Source organism: Rhipicephalus microplus, chromosome 6 (assembly GCF_043290135.1).
Source record: "Rhipicephalus microplus isolate Deutch F79 chromosome 6, USDA_Rmic, whole genome shotgun sequence".
NCBI lineage: Eukaryota > Metazoa > Arthropoda > Arachnida > Ixodida > Ixodidae > Rhipicephalus > Rhipicephalus microplus.
The window spans coordinates 13,380,531-13,406,176 of NC_134705.1; the positions used below are offsets into that span (position 1 = coordinate 13,380,531).

At 45.9% G+C, this 25,646-nt stretch overlaps 1 protein-coding gene across 11 annotated transcripts in view; it reads left to right on the plus strand.

The window, feature by feature from the left end:
* LOC119167714 (uncharacterized) overlaps window positions 1-25,646 on the plus strand; it is a 537,665-nt gene that overhangs the window by 16,034 nt on the left and 495,985 nt on the right. For all 11 annotated transcript variants that reach the window (XM_075865823.1, XM_075865821.1, XM_075865822.1 and 8 more), the window contains exon 2: window positions 19,900-20,093. In XM_075865823.1, the coding sequence (XP_075721938.1) occupies window positions 19,921-20,093 (173 nt within the window). In that variant the 5' untranslated portion in view covers window positions 19,900-19,920. The remainder of the gene's footprint in view (window positions 1-19,899; window positions 20,094-25,646) is intronic.

A 25,646-nucleotide genomic window follows, 5' to 3' on the forward strand; every position in this document is an offset into this window, starting at 1 on the left:
TTTGTCGATTCCACATGACTTTGCTGACAGAGAGCACGTCATTGCCTATACGAGTTGTTCTCTCAGCAAGGCTGCGAAATATCACACTGGGACAGAACAAGATTTCTTGGCAGTCATATCTGCTGTTCAAAAACTTTGTGTATACCTGTGTAGGCTTCTGTGCACGATTGTAACAGACCATCGTTTCCTATGCTTGCTTGTTACTCCCGGAGACAGTTCTGGCTGCCGTGCTTGCTGGGCTCCAGGAATTTTACTCTCATGTTGCACACAACAGTGAACGACGTCATCCTGAAGCCATTGTCTTTCACGCCTTTCATTGTCTACAACTGATGATAATACGAACACCTGCACGTGTTCAACATCTGCTTTGCTACTGTTTCGCACGCATTTATTGACGTCATTATCTTCCAGCGGGAACAGCGCAATGACTTAACTTTAGACTCTTCGTCCGCCACTGCTCGAAACGATAAATTACTCGGCAAATGGTTACATGAAAGAATAGGCCAGTACCATTTTTTCGAATTTCTCTGAAAAATTAATTGCGGTTGTGCTATGAGGGAGCATGTTCCACTCTTCAATAATTTGAGGAAAACTGGGGTATTTAAAGTTGTCAATCTTTGTAGGTAAAGGCAGAAATTGGTCCTGATGCCTAGATATAATCGACCATGCTACAAGTGCATTTTGTTTTGCATGTATCTGTGAGAGTTACAGGGATACCACTTCTGCACGAACTGCGCCAAAGTGCGCCAAACGAGATTCGCGGCGCCAACCTGAAGAAATCGACGTAAGCTGCACCAAACTGCGCCAAACTGTCCATCTCACAGGTTCGCAACCTGTGGCCTGCAGGCCGCATGCGGCTCGCTGGACAGTTTTATGGGGCTCCCGGCACGACGTCAGAAATCATAAAATCGCTAGACACTGTAATTGCGGCAGCATTTAAATAACTATAAATAACGTTTTAATTACTGGCAACAGCGGTCGAGTCTAATGAGAGAATTCTTTACTTTTCTGCGAACAGGCCTATCACACCTATATACTAGAAGACTGCGACGACTGCGTCTCCACTGCTACCCTCTGCGCTGCCGCGGCAGCGGGGTCAGCACAAGATGAGAAGGGAGGAGCGTTTCCACGCGGATAGAAGCAGATCAGTGTTTGAAAGATAACCAACACTCCACGACAGCTTTTTTTTCTCTCTCTCTCCGCGCGCGGCGTTGAAAGGAGAAGGGTCTCTACCTGTCGGGGACGGGAAAGGGTGAGGCGTAGCACCGGCGCGTCGCAGATCGGCATTTGAGAGAAAGCCAACTTACCGCGGACGTAGAGTTACTGTGTATGCTACCTCTAAAGGTAGCCTATACAGTAATTAAGCGGAGGCGCTGCACCGTGCTCCCTACAGGGCTGCAAAAATTGAACGCTTTTCTTCTTCTTTCCTCTTCTGACCACTACCGCCACCATTCCGCAACCGTTTTTTTCCCCCTCTCTCTGCGAGCAGAGTTGAAAGGAGAAGGGTATTAGAGTTACTGTATATGCTACCTTTAGCTACCTAAAAGTAGCATACACAGTAACTCTAAAGGGTCTCTACCTGGCAGGGATGGAAAAGGGAGAAGTATGGCATAGGCGCGTCCTAGATCGGCATTTGAGAGAGAGCAGACGTTCCACCCTAGCCTTTCCTTTTCTTCTTTTCCTTCGTGCGCAGCCTTGAGGTGTTGAAGGTGCTGCCGCAGGATTGGGCGTGGTGCTGAGAGCATTTCGGAGCGCGATATGTTCGAATTAACCATCGTAAGAGCTTGCGCGTTCGAATGACAGGACGTTTTCGTCCATTGGAGAATACACATAACATTGACAGGACCACAGTGTCAGTTATAATTAACCGGTGTCACAGGTCCTGTTAATTATGGAGGGGATCACCGGGCTAATTCCGATGGCTGGAGTACCGGCCACCTGAACTGCACCACAAAAGCACGGACAATTTAGAAGTGGTTCTATTTGACGTGCCAGCAGACGCCGGCTGTGGTCCTAAGAACGAGTCAGAGCCGAGAGTTGATAAACAAAACAAAATTATATTCTCAAGCATGGCAGATCAAACAATACGCAAACATGCACACTTGGCAAGAGTTCAGTACGATATTTCACCAATCAAACAATCTACTACACAATACAATCGGCTACACTCGAAACGACGGACACAAACAACAATACGCGCTACAATGCAAACGCATGCTTCAAACAACCAAGACACTTGAAGACTAGAGAGTTCGAAAACTTGTTCTGTGCAAAGTCCTTGGAACAAAGTCTGAATGATACTCTTCCAAGAATCACTCACTCAAAGTCCAGCGCTGTTGTCAGTCCGCTGCCCCCAAAGTTGCTCTTCCAGGAAACCTCGTGTCTTCCTTTGGCTGCTCTTGAAGCACCAAATTTCTAGGCTGGTAACACGTCTGCTTCCCATGCGCAGCTACTGCCACGCGTCTTCGCTTGCTAGCGGTAGACACACTCTTCTGCTTGTAGCATAAGCCTTCACCCTTCAGGTGGAAACCCTCTTCATTACCTGCTTTGTCACTGAGGACAAAAGCCTTCGCCGACACGGCAAAATTTGTATTATTCTATTCTCCATGATCAGTTGCTTCCTGCGGTTGATGAGTGCATAGATTTGTTTGGCTCTGTTAGATTTCAAACCGAGTGAGGTGTTCCTGTCAGTGGGTTTTTAGAACTTTTATCATTTTACCTCAAGACGACCTACATTTCATGGGATGACAAGCCTTTTATTCAAAAGGACGGAATCTGTATTGGGTCCTGCATTGCGCTTATTTTAAGCGACATATTTTTAAGTAGAATTGACAGATCAATTTACATACGTCTTGATAATTTGAAGATAAAAAAAGTGTTCGGGTATGTCGATGACTATCTTGTTTTATTATCTAACGACACGGTAGTGGATGAGGCAGGTTTGGCAAAAATAATTTCACATTTTTCTGAGTGTTTTAAACTCTTGACTCTCACGGTGTGCGGTGTTTTCGGACGATAACAAAAACTTGGGAAATGGAACGTGGCAATATGAACTGCCTGAAAGCAATGCCATAAAATTCCTGGATGTCCTCTTCACCTTTCATCTTAACCGCATATGTTGGGCTTACCAACCACGTATGAACAAACCGGTCCTTCCTTACCAATCAGCTCACTCCAAACTAGTGAAAAGAGGCATCATCGGTCATTGTTTTCGTCATGCTTTAAGGAAATCTTGTGAGCACGAAGTCGCCAATAGTTTTCATAATCAGTCAGACCGTTTTTTGAAAGCAGGTTATCCTATGCACGTCCAAACTTCAGTTGCAGAAGGCTTGCTTCGTACGTTTCGCAACCCAGGATGTACAGCGATTCGTGACTCTGAGAAACCGAAGCACCTAGTCGCCATACCATACTATCACAAGATATCGCACAACATAAAGAAATAAGCTAAGTGCTCTGAAGTTAGGGTTGTCTTTTCGGCTCCAAAGAAGTAGGTCAGCCTGTGTGGCCTTCATGACCGTGACGGAAAACCCAAAGGTTGTAGTAAGAAGCATCGAACTGTTTATGTTCCCTGTATCATATGCGTTGTTTATCGTATCCCGCTTTCTTGTGGTAAAGAGTATATTGGACAGATGGGCCGTTGTCTTAATGATCGATTAAGAGAACATTGTAATAATGTGAAAAACGGCCAGGGAAGTTGGTTGGCCATACATTGTAAATCCTGCGGCTGCGCGCCGATATTCAATGCATGCACAGTTGTCAAGAGTATGTTTGACAAGCTTACTAGAGAGATTATTGAGGCTGAGGCTATCGCTTCACTGGGGTCTAAGTGCGTCAGCACTCCCTCTCTTACGCTCGGTGATAAAGAATTGTATTTTCTAAGAAATTAATCTTTTGTGCGCATCATTCATGTCATGTGATGTTATTTTTCTTGGTGATATAGGCGAGTGTGCGGTGGTAATAAACATTATGTTGGAAGTTAGCGCCTGTGCCGTGTGTCCTCGTCTTGTGTCCCCGTTTCTTTGCGCTATTTTCTGTCGTCACAATGCACCAACAAGCCCAAATTTTGACAGTGTTCAAAAAGACCCTTCGCACACTGGCACAAACTTCCTTCTTCTCCTGGTTTCTTTTCTCTGCTGCTCGCTCAAATAGCTTTCGCGCTAGATTCCAGAAAATTCTAATCGTTTCGTCGGCGCGATGCACAGTCAAGGCTGGGAAAAGAGCGAGGCGCTTCGAGGACCGTCCGCAACATGTGACGCAACTCTACATCACCACGCGCCTTTCCTTCCAGATCTTTCCAGGGCTTGCTCAGCGGCCGATGGGAGGAGGTTGGTCGGCGAAGCTAGGCTTTCGAGGGGGAGAGAGACGGCGTGCCAGAAGTGTCTCTGGATGCTTGTTTTCTTCTTTAGCGTTGACCTTGAGGCGTTTCTCTAGCGCATGGTATCGTCACTGTCGCCAGAATTCGGCGGCGCGCTCTGTTTCTGAGTGCTTGTTTGTGACAACCCGAAGTTTGAATTAAGTGTGTTCAAATTAATGAGATTCGACATTAGTAAATTACGCTTTCATAATTCTAAAATCATCATGCTTGCCACGAGAACTTTCTCGGTAAGAAAGAAAATGCAAAAAAAAAAAAATTCGGGTGGCTTCACATAGTTGCATTAATGCATCAATTGTCGTGGCTTTATAAATTTTGGCTTTTTTTTACTATGTCCTACATAGCTCTTAAGTACTAATAACAAAGTAAACTGACTTCTGAGGTGGCTCTAGACATAGCGTGAAATGAATCCCGGGAAATTATTTTGAGCGAATGTAGCTAAGTAAAAAAAAAAACACATTGAAATTCGTGGTATCATGGGCCGAGATTTCAGCACGAAATTGAGGAATATGTAATTTATAAATGTATTACTAGAGAAGGCAAGCGGTTTAGAGGGAGACAGAAGGTTAGATGGGCAGATTAAATAAAGAAGTTTGCGGGTATCAATCGGCAGCAGCAGGCACAAGACCGAGTCGACTGGCGGAACATGGGAAAGGCCTTTGTCCTGCAGTGGACGTAGTCAGCCTGATGATGATGATGATTATGATGAAATGCATTACCGATATTTTCTCCCCAAATAATTAACCTGAGATGGTAAAAAGAACGACCTCAAAGTTCTCAAAGCCTTTTTCAATCTCAAAAGATTTTTTGTTCTAGGTCAGCATCCCTTTAATATTAAAGTGTTTGAGGTACTTTTATTAAGTGCTCCATTATGAATATATACCTATGCCAAAGTGCTCCTAATAGTAAGATTACCTGCTCCAAAACTGAAATTTTACTGTTGTAAAATGCTTTTAATAGCAAGATTACCTGCTCCAAAACTAAAATTTTACTGCTGTAAAATACTTCGAATAGCAAGATTGCCTGCTCCAAAATGCTCCAGAACTAAAGCTTTACTCACCAGAGAGGGATTGGCCACCCTGGTGCAGTATCCGGCCACTACCTCCCACATGCTAACGTCAAATAACTCACAGCCCTCAGTCCCCAGCAGCTGCGAAGCAACAGACCACGGCGGCGGTCAGATCTGCAATGCAGCAGGGGGTGCTGAAAATCTCTGCATCCGTACAGGCCGCCATTGAAGCCTGAACTTGGCAAGGTTTAATGCTAGAACCTTATCTAGTGATGCAAGTCTAGCTGTACTATTCGAGGAGCTAGAGGTTGTTAATTGGGATATAATAGAGCTCAGTAAGGTTATGACAGATGAGGCCTATACGGTGCTACAGAATGGGCACGTCCTTTGCTATCGGGACTTGACTGACAGAAGAGAACTGGGAGTGGGGTTCCTAATTCACAGAAACATAGCTGGCATCAAAGAGGAATGCTATGGAATTAATGAAAGGCTGGTAGGTATCGTAATTAAACTCAATAAGTGATGCAAGATGATGATACAGGCTTATGCACCTACATCCAGCCATGATGACGCGTCAGTTGAAAGCTTCTATTAAAACGTGGAATCGGCAATGAGTAAAGTAAATACACAGTATACTATACTGATGGGAGGCTTTACTGCAAAGGCAGGGAAAAAGCAGGCTGGAGACCAGGCAGTAGATTATGGCATCGGTACTAAAAATGCCAAAGGAGAGCTATTAGTAGAATTTTCAGAACGCAATAATTTACGGATTTGGAATATCTTCTACCGAAAACGAGGAAACCGTAAGTGGACATGGAGGAACCCTAATGACGAAATTAAGAACGAAATACACTTTATAATAGGTGCACACCTAGGCATCGTGCAGGGTGTGGAAGTGGTTGGCAAGGTATGATGCATTGACTATAGAATGGTACGGTCTCGAATTCGTCTAGACTTAAACGAGGAACGACAGAAACTGATACGCAAGGAGCCAATCAATGAGCTAGCACTGAGAGGGAAAGTACAGGAATTCAGAGTCTCGCTTCAGAACAGGTACTCGGCTATAATTGAGGAAACCAACCTTAGCATAGACACAATGAATGATAATCTGACGATTATCATTACGGAGTGTGCAGTGGAAGTGTGAGGCAGGGTAGTTAAACAGGACACTGGCAAGCTTTCTCAGGAAATGAACAATCTCTTTAAGAAGCGTCAAAGCATGAAAGTCTCAAGTACAACAGACAAAATAGAACTGTCGGAGCTTTCGAAGTTGATTAATAAGCGTAACGTGTCCGATGTAAGAAGGTATAGTACGAAGGGAACTGAACACGCTCTGAAAAATGGAGGAAGCGTCAAACCAGTGAAGAGGAAACTTAGGATAGGGAAAAATCGGATGTATGCACTAAGGGACAAAGACGGCAAAATAACTACCAATATGGATAGGATAGTTAAAGTAGCGGAGGAATTTTACAGACATCTGTACAGTAGCCGGGACAACCACGACCTTAATACTATAAGAACTAGCAGTAACCCAGATGACACCCCACCAGCAATAATAGAAGTCGGAGAAGCCTTGGAGAGCATGCAAAGAGGAAAGCTGCTGGTGAGCATCAGGTCACATCGGATCTGCTGAAAGATGGAGGACAGATTGTGTTAGAAAAACTAGACACCCTGTTTACAAGGTGTCTCCTGACGGGAAGAGTACCAGAGTTTTGGAAGAATGCTAACATCATCTTAATACATAAGAAAGGATATGACAAGGACTTGAAGAATTGCAGGTCGATCAACTTGCTCTCCGTAGTATACAAGCTATTTACAAAAGTAATTGCTAACAGAATTAAGAAAACATTAGAATTCGATCAATCAGAGTAACAAGCAGGATTTCGAACAGGATACTCAACAATGGACCACATTCATACTAATAATCAGGTAATAGAGAAATGCGTAGAATATAACCAACCACTATACATAGCCTTAATAGATTACGAGAAGGCGTTTGATTCAGTAGAAATATCACGAGTCATGCAGACACTGCGGAATCAGGGCGTAGATGAAGCATATATAAACATCCTGGCAGGAATCTACAGGGGATCAACTGCTACCATAGTGCTTCATAAAGAAAGCAACAGAAAACTAATCAAGAAGGGTGTAAGGCAGGGGAATGCAATCTCTCCATTGCTATTTACTGCGTCCTTACAGGAGGTTTTCAGAGGCCTAGAATGGGAGCAGTTAGGGATAAGAGTTGATGGAGAGTTCCTTAGTAAGCTGTGCTTCTCCGATGACATTGCATTGTTGAGTAACTCAGGGGACGAATTGCAACTCATGTTTACGGAGTTAGACAAGGAGAGCAGAAAGATGGGTCTTAAAATTAATCTGCAGAAAACGAAAGTAATGTACAACAACCTCGCAAGAGTGCAGCGCTTTGAGATAGGTAATAGTCTACATGAAGTTGTAATATATTGTGTACTTAGGGCAGATAATAACCGCCGAGCCATACCCTGAGATTGAAGTAACCAGAAGAATAAGAATGGGGTCGAGCACATTTGGCAAGCACTCTCATATTATGACAGGTAGATAGCCACTATTCCTCAAGAGAAAGGTATATAACAGCTGTATTCTGCCGGTACTTAGCTATGGAGGAGAAACATGGAGACTTACAAAGAGGGTTCAGCTTAAATTGAGGACGACGCAACGAGTAATGGAAAGAAAATTGGTAGGTGTAACCTGCAGAGGCAAGAAGAAAGCAGAGTGGGAATAAACGGGGCTAACAATATATTAGTTTAAATCAAGAAGAGGAAATGGACATGGGCATGTAGCGCATAGACAGGACAATCGCTGGTCATTAAGGGTAACTAACTGGATTTTCAGAGAAGGCAAGAGGATTAGGGGGAAACAGAAGGTTAGGTGGGCAGATGAGATTAAGAAGTTTGCGGGTATAAATTGGCAGCAGCAAGTGCAGGGCCGGGTTGACTGGCGGAACATGGGAGAGGCCTTTGTCCTGCAGTGGACGTAGTCAGGCTGATGATGATGATGATGTGTCACTTTATTAATCTGGCAGTGGTCAATAAAGTTAGAAGTTGCCTCGCTGGAGGGTAATGTATGCAGAGCTCACATGATGGTGTGATTTAAACATAAAATATGCTTCCATGATTTCACATGTTATTTTAGAGCTGCGATGCACCAGCTTCTGCATTTTGTTAAACATGAGATCACACTGGCATCTTGCGGAATAAGTAGCTAAGTGCCCTGGTGACTGCATCATCTCTGTGGTGTACCTATGTCCTCTTGTATTTATGCAACGCCGGGTCTGCCTGACAGTGTTTTCCGCATCGCATGCGAAAGGAACTGAATAGACTATGGCCTCGCATTCTAAATGTTTGTTTGCATGCTTATGTTTTCAGGTGTACTTTCGAAGGAAATGACTTGCTTGCTCAAGTCTTTGTGCTTCAAATGGGCAAAACAAATTTTTTTGACATGCTTTTTCTTTATATTTTTGAGGTGTTGGGCATAATTTAATTACGCATAAGTTTCTAGTTTGTTCATTTTCTTTTGGGGCTTTCTTAGGGCTGCCAAGCTAACTGTTCAGCAATTTTTCAGTGACCGAAGCTGACGCCAGTCTTTCGCTGATCTTGAGCTTTGTGGATTTTGGCTGGATACTGTCATTGACCTTGAGCTCACATGATCTTCTGACTGCCAGTGTTATGCACGATGATGCTGTGGCCCTCCTAATGATTTTCATATGACCAGGGTCGTACAGGAATAAAAATACTGAAAGCGAGTAGTCTTTGCACCAGTTTCAAAAGATTTCATCGAGTCATTGTCCCTGAAATGCTAAAAATACATTTTGAAATTTGTTGCATCATGTGGGGAGGTAACGTGTAAAATTTATAAATGAATCTTCAACCTTGATTTTCTTTTTTAATAATGGCGTTATGACAGTGAAACTTAAGACATTAGAGTTCTCACAGTGCAGTGTATCAATCTAAACTACGTTATTGTTTTCTTTAGTGTTTCTTTAAGCTTCCCCTTCGATAGTTGAACGCAGTACCGATGCCTTGTCTCTAATGTGTACTTCAACCACTTAGTGCATACTTTTCATTGTATGATATTACTCGAAGTTGTGGACTGCTACGATGTTGTCGATAAAGTCGAAAGTGGCTTGTGTAAGTGTGTTATGGGTAGCTTGGTTGAAACCACGAGGAATTATGCGCGTGAAACCTCTTCGAACCGCCCCAAGTGGTCTTAAAGGGGCCCTGAAACACTTTTTCGGGTAACTATGAAATTAATTTACTGGAAAAGCGTATTGCCTAACAAATTCAACACTGCAAAACTTTTAAGAATCCGTCCTGTACGAGAGGAGTTACAAAGATTTGTCACACGCTGCAATCGCATTCTCTCTTCTCTCGTGCCGACGAAAGCGCTGGAAGTAAAACAGGGAAGGTTGGGCGGGGCAAAAAAAAAAAAAAAAAAAGTCACATGCGCTTTTCTGACATTGAGCACATATTTTTTTTCTTCGAATACGCGGCTTTTTCAGTGCGATAGCGTAGACAAGTGACGGCGTCTCGCAACGATCTCTTTAACAAGCGAGCGCGCCAGGTTCAAATCACCCATCGGCTGATAGATAGGCTTACTACGAGTGATTTTGGGGCTTATTCTGTGATTTGTCGAGAGAAGGGGAAACAATTTTTAGCTGCCTTCGATCATTTATTGTCAATTCCAGGTCGCGTCCTGCACTATAACATTTGACTCGCGTGTTGTCGGGAGCCTCTACTACCGATCGGCAGCGTTTTCTGACCATGCTCGAAAAGTGTTGCCAGGCCCCTTCAAGGGAATAGATGCAGTAACGTGTGTGCCCTTTGTAATGGATGGCTGGGTTTAAAACATGTAGTCATTTGATGATCACATGTTGATGCCCGATCGCAATATACGCTTGTACCACATAATTCTGTGATATTTATTTATTCATAAATGCTGCTGTCTAACTGGTACAATAAGAAACAAACAACAACAAATTGTAAGAATAGTACAATAAATAAACGGACAAAAAACTTATATATGTGCAAAAAGAGCAACAAAACAGTGGCGAAGCTGTCAGAACAAGAACAGGTTACTGAACACTTTAACAAATCAAATACTCTTCGCACGGTGCCAAAGATTTTTGGATTACAATCTCTTTAGACAGGCTGTCACAATCATTTATTGTAAGAAAGAAGAAAGAATATTTTTTGCATAAGAGGCTTTATTGTTTGTGAATATTGGGTTCTAGTTGCATAACCTGTTGATGGAACCAAGATATCTGATGGATTAGTTTTGTAATGTCTATTTACTAACTGACAAAAAAAAACAAAACAACTTCAATTTACTGACACGGTTTCTTTCAGTGACTGGAGCCAATTATCTTTTTTTTTATCCCTCACAGGGGTGCCTGGGCAAATAGGTGTTTGGTGTGTAGCGACACCACGGACCCGAGCTAACGGGCAAGTTTCGACTCCCTCCCACGCTTAGCCGTGCGTGGCTGAGCCGTGTCCAAGGAAAAGGGGATCCTGGGGGTTGAGGCAATGCTGGGTGATTGGACCTTTAAGGCCCCCCAGCGGCGGCAACACACCCCTTTGGCCCCAGCTTCACGAAACCGGCAGTCGCCTTTTCCTGTCTTTCCCTCTCTTCATCTTCGTCTTTCCCTCTCACTTTCAATCTTTCCTGTTCTCTCCTCTCTTCAATTTACTTCCGTTTTTCCTGGCTGGAAGGGTTAATTGTGTGGCTATCCAAACTAGGGTAAACCATATTGTGTTATAGTAACTGCGTACTGCTGGCGTTGCGCAGACATGTCCACATGCTCTGCCACGTCCTCTTGTTGGACTCCGTGGTGGGTGGTAGGCGCCGTTACCAAAAAAATCCATATTTTCCTATGGGATCCTCGACCCCCTCTCTTACTGATTGTGCCTCGAAAACGGTACACACCGACGCAAATTCACTACTTTAGCCCAAAAACAGAGAAACTTTCCCAAAATACCATGTCCTCCACTGCGAACAATCATCTACAAAAACTAGAGCAATCTCGCCCTTCCTTGTGGCCAAGTGCTTGAGAGAGACCATTGGAACCGGTTATAAGGTCACGAAGATGGCAAGTGGAGATTTGCTTCTCGAATTAAAAGACAAGGAACAGTACAATAAACTCTTGCACCTTGCAGCCTTTGGTAACATCCCCGTCTCTGTGAGCGCACACTGTACTATGAATACGGTGAAGGGCGTGGTATCGGCCAAAGATTTGATGACACTGAGTGAAGAAGGGCTCCTTGATAGATGGAAGGACCAAGGTGTAATACATGTCCAGCACATCAAAATCAGACGTAACAACAACGAAATAGCAACAAAGCACTTGATACTCACCTTCAGCTCAACCACTTTACCTGATGCTCTCGAAACTGATTATATAAAACTCCATATCCAACCCTTCATTCCAAACCCGAGGCGTTCTTTCAAATGCCAGCGATTTGGTCATGCATTCCAGAGCTTCCGAGGGCAGCTGATGTCTGCTAAGTGTGGCACAACCAGCCACAGTGCTGATGAATGTAGTCATGACGAGGTCCTCTGTGCAAACTGCGAAGGTAGTCACCCCGCATACTCCAGAGCGTGCCCAGCCTGGAAAAAAGAAAAAGGAATAATAACTATAAAAGTTAAGGAAAATATCACATTCAGGGAAGCAAGACAACGGATCTCGTCATCATTGGCACTAAAAACACCTTTCGCCGAAGTGGTGCAACGAGGAGCGGCACCACAAAGGCCCTTAGCAATTGCCCGGACCGCGCCTAGCGTGCCGAGGCCAACGCCACAAGTCCCTACGGCGGGAGCAGCCAGCGCTGCCCTGCCCACATTCAGCCTGTCCACACCAGTGACCTCTACAAGCTCTGGCAGCAGCCAGGGCAATCACGAAGCCAAGGGTGTTTCATTGACCTCCAGCTCGGTGGGGACAAAGACTTCGTCGACGGAGGCGAAGTCTAAGCGACACGCAGATCGCTCTGTAGAGCGGGTGTCCAGTGCCTCGCAAGAGGCTATGGACACCAGTTCAAGCCAAATGGTGCAGGAAGCGCCGAAGGAGCGGCGAGCTTCGCTCGATCGCCCCAAAAAGGACAAAACGCCGATTACAGGACCTGACGAAGGCCCTGTAAAATGAGCTAATCTCCGTCTTCTCTGCATGCAGCACTTTTTCCTTTTTTCCACTATGGACAAAATTATACAGTGGAACGTAAGAGGAATACCTAGAAATTTAGATGACGTCCAAGAACTTCTGAGTAAGTTTAACGCGAAAGTGCTATGTGTGCAAGAAACGCACTTAACTCCCAAACACAAGGGCTTCCTACGGCAATATATTATTTTCCGAAAAGACCGGGAGGATGCTGTCGTACCATCTGGCGGTGTGGCCATTATAGCTGATCGAAGCATAGCATGCCAGCATTTGAAGCTCTAAACGGCCCTTGAGGCAGTGGCCATTCGAGCTGTACTGTTTAATAAACTCATTACCATATGCTCTGTGTACATACCATCGCATCAACAGCTACACAGACGTGATCTAGAACCATTAATAGATGAACTCCCAGAGCCGGTTCTGCTTCTAGGTGATTTTAATGCACATAATGTCCTGTGGGGCGATGCTCACTGTGATGCACGAGGACGTCTTATTGAACAGCTCTTTTTCTCTTCTAGTTTGTCTTTTAAATATAAAGGAGCCTACGTACTTTAGCCTTGCAAACAACACGTACTCCTCCATAGATCTTAGCATTTTATCACCGTCTCTTTTACCTGTTTTTAAGTGGAACGTTCTTAAGGAACCTTATGGGAGTGACCACTTCCCAATCATCCTGAGTGCGCCGAACAAAGATCAACTACCCCTGCAGGTTTCTCGATGGGAGATTGACTCAGCTGATTGGGAAGGGTATAGAACTCTTACACACATGACATGGACTGAGCTGTCTGCCCTGACCATAGATGACGCTGTCACGTATTTTACAGCTCTTATACTTGATGCCGCATTTAAATGTATTGTCAAAACGAGCGGCATGTCTTCTAAACGGCGAGTCCCATGGTAAAACCGCGCATGCAGGAAAGCACCGACCACTCAGAACAAAGTATGGGCATTGGTTCGCGATTCCCCAACAGCAGAAAACGCAGAAAATTTCAAGCAGGTCAAGTCGCAGGCAGGGAGAACGCGTCGACAAGCTAGACGAGAGAGCTGGACAAAGTTTATATCGAGTATTAACTCATACACAGATGAGGGAAAAGTGTGGAATAAGGTAAAGAAAATGAAGGGCCAACAAACGTATTTCCTGCCACTAGTAAATAGCCTCGAGGAAAGCTTGGAGGATCAAGCCAACTTTCTTGGCACACATTTCGAACACATATCGAGCTCCTCACACTACTCCAAAACCTTCCAGAATTACAAAGCACGAATAGAAAAACTAAAGTTACAAAGAAAATTTGCAAGAAATGAGGCATATAATGAACCATTCTGCTTAGCAAAACTGCGAACAGCACTCCGCTGCTGTAATACAACTACCCCAGGTTCTGACAACGTATTGTACGTGATGCTGAAGGAACTACCCTCCGAAACTAAAGAAACCCTCCTCTCTCTTTATAATCACATACGGTTTTCAGGTGTGATCCCCTCCTCCTAGAAGGAGGCTGTTATAATTCCAATTTTGATGCAGGGACAGGATTCCTCTACTGTATCAAGTTACAGACCTATAGCGTTAACAAGCTGCCTCTGCAAACTATTTGAAAAAATGATTAATTGCCGCTTACTCCACTACTTAGAAACAAACAAATTGCTCGACCCACACCAGTGCGGGTTCAGAGAGGGCCGATCTACCACCGACCATCTTATATGTATTGTCACGTGGTCGTGACGTGGCCAAAGACAAGAGACTTTGCGTTGGAATTTAACTGTTTATTTGGGCGAACCTGTGCCCAGTAAACGGAAAGTCCGATTACAGTAGCAGTCTTGGACTGATAGCGGCGAACGGAGCGGCGGCCGTCGATCAACTACTGCCAAGCAACGAAGCGTGTCGGCATTTATACTCTTGCCGTCGAATGTTCTAGCGCTATCGCTGGCTGTGGCATAGGTTCCAGAATAATCTGTACAGTTCGCAGAAGAGGCAAGATCTACTACAGTCCGGAAGCTTCTCGAAAACTGCAGGCGCGGTTTGCGTTGAGAATTGTGTGGTGTTTTGGGACGATAACAGAACTTGGGAAATGGAACGTGGCATTGCCCCCTCTGAAAAAGGCATCGTTCCGATGCTTTAACTTAAGATGAAGGTACAACAATAATGCCAGAAAGTACAATGAATATGTTACGATACAATAATAATACAAAAAAAAACACTGTTTCAGTTTATTGACGCGCATGAAACGGCATGAGGCGCGCGACATGGACGACTTCAGGTCGCGATCGGCGTCATTGAGAGTTCGTGATGCCATCGGGGACAACCTTGTAATCAAGTTGGCTGAGACGTCTAACCACCCTGTACGGTCCGAAGTACCACCGCAGAAGCTTTTCACTTAGTATCGGCGTCCATACCCAAACACGTTCACCGGGCTGGTATTCTACGAAGCGTCGTCGAAGATTGTAATGGCGGCTGTCGGTCGTCTGGTGATTCTTGATACGGAGACGCGTGAGTTGTCGGGCTTCTTCGGCGCGTTGAAGGTACTCACTCACATCAAGGTTTTCTTCGTCGGTGACGTTGGGTAACATGGCATCGAGCGTCATTGCCGTGCTCCTTCTGTAGACCAATTTGTATGGAGATATCTGCGTCGTCTTCTGCACCGCCGTGTTGTATGCGAAGGTCATGTACGGCAGAATGGCGTCCCACGTCTTGTGTTCGACATCGACGTACATTGACAGCATGTCGGCGATAGTCGTGTTAAGCCGCTCGGTGAGGCCGTTGGTCTGTGGGTGGTACGCTGTCGTCCGGCGGTGGTTTGTCTGGCTGTATGCCAAGATCGCTTGAGTTAAGTTGGCAGTAATTGCCGTTCCTCTGTCGGTGATAAGGACCTCCGGGGCACTGTGACGTAGGACGATATTTTCGCCGAAGAACTTAGCTACCTCGGATGCACTGACATTGGGAAGGGCTTTTGTCTTGGCGTAGTGGGTGAGGTAGTCGGTAGCTACCACGATCCACTTGTTTCCGAAAGCCAACGTTGAGGACGGCCCCAGTAGGTCCATACCAATCTGCTGGAAAGGTCGGTAAGGTGGTTCAATTGGCTGCAAAAGTCCCGCTGGCCTTGTCGGCTGTGTCTTGCATTGCTGACAGTCCCGGCATGTCCTCACATAACGAGTCACGTCGGTGGTAAGACGTGGCCTGTAGTACTTTTCTTGTATCCTCGCGAGCGTGCGAGAAACACCGGGGTGCCCTGCCGTTGGATCGTCGTGCAGGGCCTGTAGGAGTTCTGGTCGCAGAGCTGAACGCACCACGAGGAGGTACTTAGCTCGAAAAGGTGAAAAGTTTTTCTTTTGTAGAAGATCGTTTCTCAGGAAGAACGACGCAAAAGTGCGCGCTTGAACACCTTTGGGACTTCGACGGTCCTGGCTTCGAGGTATCCTATTAGGGCCTTAAGTTTTGGGTCAGCCCGCTGTCGTTCAGCGAAGTCGTCGGTAGTTATCGTTCCCAAGAAGTAGTCGTCATCCGGGTTGTCGGGTGGTGGTTGGTCGACAGGCGCACGAGAGAGGCAGTCGGCGTCGGAGTGTTTTTTGCCGGACTTGTAAATGACAGTAATGTCATATTCTTGAAGTCTCAGGCTCCATCGTGCGAGGCGACCTGAAGGGTCCTTCAAGGTGGCTAGCCAACTCAAGGCGTGGTGGTCGCTCACAACTTTGAAGGGCCTGCCGTAGAGGTAGGGGCGAAATTTCGACGTAGCCCAGATGATGGCGAGGCACTCCTTTTTTGTTGTGGAATAATTGGCTTCTGCTTTGGTTAGCGATCGGCTGGCACAACTAATAACCCTTTCAAGTCCGTCAGCCCTCTGCACAAGAACGGCGCCAAGACCTACGCTGCTTGCGTCAGTGTGTATTTCTGTCTTGGCGAATTCGTCAAAATGGGCGAAATGCCTCGAATTGTTGCGGTATGGAGGCACACATACGTGAGGCTTCTGTTCATAATCAGTTTTTCTTATCTGTGTTCCTCGACATGGAGAAGGCCTACGATACTACGTGGAGGTTTGGAGTATTGAGATTGTGGAGGTTTGGAGTATTGAGATCGTACATTCCGTGTTAGAGTGAGCAATGTTCTGTCCCGAACATTTGTACAGGAAACCGGAGTGCCACAAAGTGGGGTGCTCAGCTGTACGCTCTTTATTATAAAAACGAATTCTCTCCATCTGTACATCCCACGTAACATCTTTTATTGAACATATGTCGACGATGTGCACAGAGGTTTTCAATCGTGTCCTCTTGGGATCTGTGAGCGACAGGTTCAGCTTGCCCTTTACAAGGTATCCAAATGGGCTGATGAAAACGGATTCAAACTGAACCCACAGAAAAGCACCTGTGTTCTTTTTTCACGAAAAAAAAGGCTTGCACCCTGATCCCGAAGTGGTCGTTAAGGGTGAGTGTCTACTTGTAAACTCAGAACATAAGTTCCTAGGTATAATTTTGGATGCCAAGTTAACCTTTGTACCGCACATAAAACATCTTAAAAATAAATGCTTGAAAACAATGAATATCCTAAAGGTGCTGTCACGAACAACGAGGGGCAGCGACAGAAAGTGCCTCATGAATCTGTATAGAAGCCTTATACGTTCACGCCTTGAGTATAGGGCAATAGTCTATCACTCTGCCACGCCAAGCACTCTCAAAATGTTCGACCCTGTTCACCATCAAGGCATCCGCCTGTCCACAGGCGCCTTTAGAACAAGCCTAGTTGAAAGCCTTTATGTGGAATGGGACGAGTGGTCACTCCATCTGCAGAGAACATATTCTTCCTTCATATATTTCCTTAAATTAAATGCGAACAGTGAGCAACCCGCATATTCCACCATCAACGACCTGTCCAGCTTTCAACATTTTTGCAATCCACCCGCAATGGCACGCCCTTTCTCGCTGCGTGTTAGAGATCTAGCTGAAGAAACAGATGTCCCACTGCTTGAATATCACCTCAGCCCCCCCGCTCTGCGGCTCCCGCCATGGCAGTGGCAGGTTATAGACTGTGACACATCTTTCGTAGCTGTCACAAAGCATGCCTCCCTCATACACATTCGGATGTATTTCTTAGAGCTGCACCATAAATATGACTGTCCAGAATATTATACTGATGCATCCAAGTCCCATACTGGCGTGTCCTATGCGACGGTCGGCCCATCCTTCTCCGATGTCGGCGTTCTGTCCACCAGCACAAGCATTTTTACAGCCGAGGCTTATGCGTTATTCGTAGCCGTTAAACACATCAAAGAATGGAATACGCCAAGGGTAGTTATATACACAGACTCCTTGAGTGTCATAAAAGCATTGAAAAAATCTAAGAAACACAGAAACCCTGTAATTATCTCCCTCTATTCAATACTCTGCGCGGCCTATGCTTCCAAGCAACATATCGTCGTGTGCTGGGTGCCAGGACACCGCGAGATCGAAGGAAATGTGTTGGCTGACCAGCTCGCCACATCAATCAACGGAAGCACTGCCAACACTTCAGTTGCTGTCCCTATAATGGACCTAAAACCAAATATATGGAAAAAGCTCAGGGCTTACTGGCAGAAGTTATGGGATCTACAAACTCATAACAAGTTACACTTGATCAAACCATACCTCGGTAACTGGCCACCCACGTCGAAAACGCGCCCTACAGAGGTCAGTTTGTCGGCTTAGAATGGGACACACACACAGCATGCACACACACCTTTTGTCCGGTGGAGACCCACCCAGCTGTCACAGATGTGGCCGTCCATTTACCGTACTCCACATACTCCTTGAATGCACTGAGCTACAGGCTTACAGGAAAAACATTTTCCACTAGCGTTCAAGGAACACATACCCCATCATCCAACTATGTTTATTGGTCGTGAACCTCTTTTTAAATATAATGCATTGAATGCATTCTTAAAGGAAGTAAATACTTTCCATGTTATCCACTCAAGTGATCGGTAGCACGGCCTCTGAAAAGAGGCTGCTGCTGCGGATGCCACATCCAAAGAGAGCACCTGTCTCCTGGCCCTTGGGACCGAGGGTGCTGGCGAGGCATCGGTGCTAATATAACACTCCTATTCTATGGTGTCATGATTACTTAGAACTCATTCTCACCAGGCGTGCTTCACTTCACTTTCATAATTTTATTAAATATATGTCCTACGCACCTTTAGAGTGTAGAATCTTAGGCCCTTTTACAGCCATTTAACATAACTATTGCTCCGATCCGATATCATTTCCTGGCGCTCTTTGGCCATCAATGGCCCTTGCGCCATTAAACAAGATGTATTATCATCATCATCATCATCTTTTTTTTATCAATTCGCTCAGAGCTGTAATCATATAATGATCTTCATGTGAAACATTTAGATTGTAAGACAGACAGGAAGACTACTAAATGGTTGGAGATGTACTGGAGTGGATTAACACTACCAGGTCATCATCACCAGTTTAAAATAGAATAGCACTTATGATAGAACATTGAGAAGGTATCAACATTTATAGTGACTGTGCGTTGGTGAGTGTTCATCACTTTGAAGTGCTATTAAAAACGGAGACTTTAGCAGACACAGAACAGGGCGCTACTGTCAACTGAAAGTAATGTGCAAATGATGCCCCCATCATCATCATCATCATCAGCCTGACTACGTCCACTGCAGGACAAAGGCCTCTCCCATGTTCCGCCAGTTAACCCGGTCCTGTGCTTGCTGCTGCCAATTTATACCCGCAAGCTTCTTAATCTCATCTGCCCACCTAACCTTCTGTCTCCCCCTAACGCGCTTGCCTTCTCTGGGAATCCAGTTAGTTACCCTTAACGACCAGCGGTTTACGTGCTACGTGCCCGGCCCATGTCCATTTCTTCTTTTTGATATCAGCAATGACATCCTTAACCCCCGTTTGTTCCCTAATCCACTCTGCTCTCTTCTTGTCTCTTAAGGTTACACCTACCATTTTTCTTTCCATTGCTCGCTGCATCGTCCTCAATTTAAGCTGAACCCTCTTTGTAAGTCTCCAGGTTTCTGCTGCGTAGCTAAGTACCGGCAAGATACAGCTGTTATATACCTTCCTCTTGAGGGATAGTGGCAATCTACCTGTCATAATTTGAGAGTGCTTGCCAAATGCCCCGTACACATAGGTAAATTACGCTAAAAACCGGAATGAACTATGGAATGGCCGAAGCGAGAAAAAAACCTTGCATGCACTCACCGTGAAACACCAAGAGCTCCGCTTTTTGGAGTGCTTCACCATCATGTAGGTAGTTTGTAGAAAATATGCCAGTAATATATTTATTTTGTGTTATTTTTCGATTCCTTTCCATTTGGTGTTCACAAGGTGCTTCTCTGTGTGCAGGTGTAGGAAGGGGGTGGTGCGATGGAGCTGGCCCTGTGTGCGGCTGCCATCTTTTTGGTGTCATTGGTGGTGGTGTACTTTGTGTCAGTGTTTGGCACCCGCCAGAAGACGTACGAGGAGGCTCTGGCCGAGGCACGCCGGCGATCCCTCGAAGAGGACGTTGCCCTCCAGCAGGCTCGGCAGCACCAGAAGAGGTACAAATCGTGGGGGAGGGGTGCTAATACCTCCTGTAAAGTTGTTTGCTCCGTGTGACGTACGTGTCTTGCGCAAAAGCTGTATTTTAAGGTCACAACTATTGAGTGGTAGGTACGCTATCATCATTATGATTAGATTGGTAGTGCCGGCGGCGACGCTTGGCAGTTCGCCTTGGTGGCGGCGCACAAGAAATAAGCTGGTCTCTATTGGCGAGGGGCAGGGGCGCGGACGGTTGCCTCCAGCGGCGGGTCTGCCGGGGACACCGCAGGCCGTCTGCGGTGGGCCCACGTGGTGAGCCAGGCGTTAGCGACACAGCGACACCACCTTGTTTTTCATGTTGTTGAGTGTTGTTTAATATTGTGTAAGGATGTCTTAGTGTGTTTATCACAATTTATGTTATTCGCTCATGATATAATTTTTTAAAATAGTTAAGTAAATGTAAGTTGTTTGGCTTGGTTTGGTCTGACCGCTTCTGCTGTGTCAGTTCACTTTAAGAGCATGGCGCTTGCCAAATCGAGACCCCACAATCGTCGCGCTGCTCAGTAGGCACTGCTGAACTCGAAAGTGCTGGTTCTGTGGTGGAGAATGAAACATACCTGTCAACTCTTCAGATTTTCTAGTAAAATGTACAAATTTCGATCACGCTTAGGATTTTATGAATTTTGCCTGAAATCTTACAGGAAATGTTTAATTTCAGATAAAAAAATCGAGTTAATAAAATAGTGTGGCCTTCGGGATTGGCTTCTGCGCATTCCCGTAACTAGTCGCGGAGTCCACAAAAACAGCGTTGTGCCGTTTTTTTTCCACCAACAGGAAAGAACAATATGTATTGGTGTGTATAAGTGGCGCAGTGGCTCCATTTTCACAACGAGAGTGGGAAAGGGCTGAGAAGAGAGTTCCTAGTAGTACATCAACAGGCCCTGACGGTATCCCAATTATGCTGATAAAGGAAAAATGCAGGTCAATTCATTCCAGGCTTTTTGCGACTCCAGCGCATTTTATTATGAACGAATTTGAGAGGCGTTCATCTAAACGTACAGTACAGTCTCGGTGATGTGAAACCAGCAAATACGAATTTGTGAGATCCCCAGCCAAATTAAGGCATTCATTGGGCCAAAATTCGATTGTTTCGAACACTTTTTCCCAATCGCGGTGCTTGATGTGAACTCAAGTACCGAAACCGTTGAACAAAGGCCAATCGAGAGCAGCGTGCTCGAAGCTTTTCAAGTACGTTTGTGAGCAGCGCACGCATTGTTCTTTACAGTGCGTGTGATTGTCGTTGCCACAACGGCTGTGGGCGAAACCGCGGCCGTTTGACACGATCATCTATGGCGACCACGTTACTGACAGAACTCAGAAAGTGTACGTGCGTCCAGCGGTCCACCAGTCAAAGCAATGCTGCTTTCCGCAAACTCTGTGAACAAAACCGCGGCAGTTGCGATCGTAGATAGCATAAAACGACTTAGTTTTGAAGGCACATGGATAGCAAGTAAAACTACTGTTTGCCGCAACTGCCGCGCACAAAATCACGGTCGCAGTGATGTGATAGCGATCTACGAACTCTGTGGGCACGTGGCTGAGGCGGCGGTAGATTAAAGGCGGTAAAGACGTAAAAAAGGCTAGAAGCCTTTTGGCGTTCCTGTCCGAACTATGTAGCAGCAAGCAAAGCCAAAGCTTTGACTCGTGCTTTCGCAGCAGCCAGCTGTGCCGTCCCGTCCGTTCATATGTGAAGACATACATGAGTTGTTTTGAAAAATTGATTTTTATTGCTACAATAACTATATAGAGAGTCTGGGCTGGTTTTTCGCCACCACCGTCAATCATTGTATATGTATGCGTATTTATATACAGTCGAGCCCGCTTGTAACGGCCCTGAGCTTGACACAGCATCCGTTCGCTGTACTCCGAAGTTCGTAGTAAATGAAACACAGTTTTTAAAAAAATTTGCGAGTGAAAACAAGAAAATTTTTGCTTAAAAAAGTCCGTGATGCACGTGTTTCGAATAGCAGAAGCGATAAGGGCGATCCCGACTTTATTTCAAACAGCAGCGTGCTCTTTGCTGAGGCCCGTGGCATAAGCTGCATGAGGCACTGGCTCCAAAGTTTCGTTGTTCTCGCAATCCGATTCCTTCAAATCGCTCTTGACGCGTACTTCATTATGCCCTAATCTGTGCACGGTTCGGCAGTGTTGGCATCATCATCGGCCGTAATGAAACCATCGCAACAGATGTCCCACCCGCTCTCTCACGTCGGAGTCGACGGCGCGCTGCCACGAATTGCCGCCACAGCGGTTCTGTTCGGCAAGTTGGCTTGGCAAGCCAACGCCGAAGTGGCAAGTTGGCTGCCAGGATGTCAACAGCTATGAGTAAGTGCTCTGCAACGCGGCATCTAACACACTGATTACGCCCAAGCCAAGCGGTCACACTTTTGACCTTTTGTTGAGCGGCAGGAAAAAGCGTGCAAGTCCTTCCGTCTGTGTTCTGACCACACAGGAACACCAAGAGCGAGGAAGACCCTCACACGCGACACACATGCCAGAACGTGTGGAACAGCTCTGGGCCCGTTTTTAGTCGAAAAACAAGACTTCTGAATTCGAGCAAGCGTGACTGGTGTCGTGGAGCGGTGGAGACAAGTGAAGGCGTTTTGATCAAGAGAGAAGAGCAGATTTGCGAGAGAAGAAAAGCAAAGAGTTGCGATAGAGGGAAGAGAGAGGAGTATACAGCGGGAGGGCGACCTTGAAAACCAAAACATATGAGAAGAAGGCAGGCCGGGTAACTTACTTAAAAGGTCAAAGAAAAGCGCCACTCGCGCGTCGAAAAAAAATGGAAAGATTGCCAGCGCGCAGTGAGGTCAAAGCACAGCCGCCTGGATTGGCGTGTGCGGTGGTGTTCAAAGAATTGGCGGCTGTGGTCAAAAAATCGTTTGTTGTGCCGGCGGGTTTGCATGACCTCCCCGACTTCGATATTTCGCGATTAGTTCCGCGCAAATTAACAACCGTTTTCGTGTTTCCGCACGCATGCGAAGGGCATGCTGAGCCTAGTGCGAAGTGAGCGAGAGCAGGTCCTAAACATGTAACGAATCGAGAATTATCAGAATTGGTAGGGTAGCGTACGTGCGTGCACTAGATGCAGACGATCGTATGGAGTTGGTGGCCGACGACTGGACTCGCCCTACGCCATCTCCTGACGCCAATCAGAGCTCTCGTCGAGTGGTGCCCCGTCCTTGGACTCCTGCGACGGTGTCTATCTTTCCTATCTTTTCTTTACTTCCATCGCTCGCTGTCCCTGCGCCTCGCTTTCTCCTTCCTCTCTCTGTATATACCTTTTAACCCTATTCTTTTAAATCTCCTTACCCCTACCCCTTTGTGAGCTATTGTTGAGATGTCGCACGCTGATGCAGACAGTTACGGGGCTCACTTTTCTCTTCTTTTTTCTTTAAGAACCACATAAGACGATGTTGGCAAATGGTCTGGTCACTCTAGGACGGCTACGCCAACGACAGTACCAGCGATCAAAAACAGAGGAGATGGCGGATTGGTCTTTGAAATATCGGTGGCAGTGTGAAAACACGGGCCTCACCTGGCAATGCAAGGTGCTCAGAGTAGCGGGGGGTACGAAGGACGGAGGGGTGCATAACAAAAAGCGGTCGGGGAGAGCGGCAACTAGAGGGGCACGGAGGCAGGGTCGGTGTTTAACAATAAGAATGTATGGGCATCTCGCCGATGCCTGATCGGGGGCCGAAAGAGGTTTCCCGGGAAGTCTGCAGAGTGCTGACCCCATTCGCTGTAACCGATCGGCGGCGCTCGGAGAAGTTCGTTGTAAGTGCGATTTTGTGCCATTAAACCAATGTATATTTTTACAGTCGCGAGGATATTGTTTGTTTTAAGTGAAAGTTCGTTTGAAGTAAAGCCGTTATATGTGGGCTCGACTGAAACTCCAGAAAGAAAAAAAAAATAAAAAAATGCTGCTCGTGCTTGGCACCCAGCTCATCACGACGTGCCTACGCACACTTTTCTCCCACGCGTACTTTGCCTTGCAAAGGGGGGGGGGGGGAGAGGGGAAAAGTGGGTAGATGCTTGCGAGCGCGTGCTTATCTTTCGGTGGAGAAAATCGTGTCTACGTTTGGCTTTCACCAGAGCATTGCGTTAGTTGCCGGGCCCACAAAGGTCACTTCTCTCGCTGCTTTGTGACAAGAGCGCGCTTTTCATTCACAGCGAAGTATAGCAACTGGGGCACTTGTTAGTTTCCACTCGTCAGTACTTGTGATTATGCTTTGTGTGTTTGTTTTTGTTTAAACAACTTGTCAATATAGAGCGGTTAACCTTGTTAGTTTGCTCTCCGCCTGTGTATGTTGTTTTCGTGCATCATTTCTGCATGAGCAGTGCGCTGCAGGTTTAGATCTGCTAGCCGTTCTCAGAGTTACATTTCAAGTAGTTGCTATCACATTCATTGTTTCGCCCTTGCGGGGAAACAGTGACTTATCTTGCCAATTGTTTTGATTACTCGAAACTTCAGGAGCTATTGCGCTCCCCCTTTGAGACTCTCACCTTAGTGGGAAACCCTACCCTCGGTGTGTTCGGTCACTTGAAACCATTATGATACCGCAATGCCGATGTTTGCGCTTGCGTTTGGGACCACCCACCCTCTCCTCTTGTTGAGCACATTTTTTTTGTTCTTTTGGTGCTGAAAATATAGAAAATAATTCAGGGTGTCGATTTGACATATGGCGGCAAAAGATGATTATGCTTATTGTTAAAGGCAAATTCATTACAGCTACAAATAAAAAAAAGTCTGCTTGTTCGAATTGTTTTGGCTTTCCTGATGCATGCGTGCCAGTTAACTATGTAACTCTGCGGACAAGCAGCATTCGCTACCGTGGTAGCCGATCTTTTCCAGTTGTGCGCAACTCATAGCAAACTCAGTTGGCGCTGTTACTGCGCAGGCGCTTGCTGGGCCGTACACTCGCTTTTGTCATAAAAGTGTTCTTGATACCCACTTCATTAATGACAGTTCACGGACGCGGTGACGATGACCTGTTTGAGAATAAACATTTTGTCTCTAAAATGGTCATTCAAAAGATCCAAAGCACACTGCATACCGTAATTACTCGAATCTTATGCGCACCTTTTTTCCGGTTAAGCTAGTTCATGCGTGTTAGAATCGAGTTCGGAAAAAAATGAATACGGTCATTCTATTGCCATCGGCATTTCCAAAATGGCCGCCCCCTACGTGCGTCGGCATAGTGCGTCGGCCATTTCTGCCTATGTGTTTCCCATGTGCGGCACTTCGTACGCGTGCTGAGGAGTTTGTAATCTTGTAGTTCATTAGCATCGACGGCATGGAAGGGCCGTCTCGAAAAACTCGACGAGTGCACCACGATGCTGCTTTTAAAATAAAAGTCTTCGCGTGTGCCGAAACGGACTTAAATCGGCGTACGCGTGCTGATGAGTTTGTAATCTTGTATTTCATTAGCATCGACGGCATGGAAGGGCCGACTCGAAAAACTCGACGAGTGCACCACGATGCTGCTTTTAAAAGAAAAGTCATCGCGTGT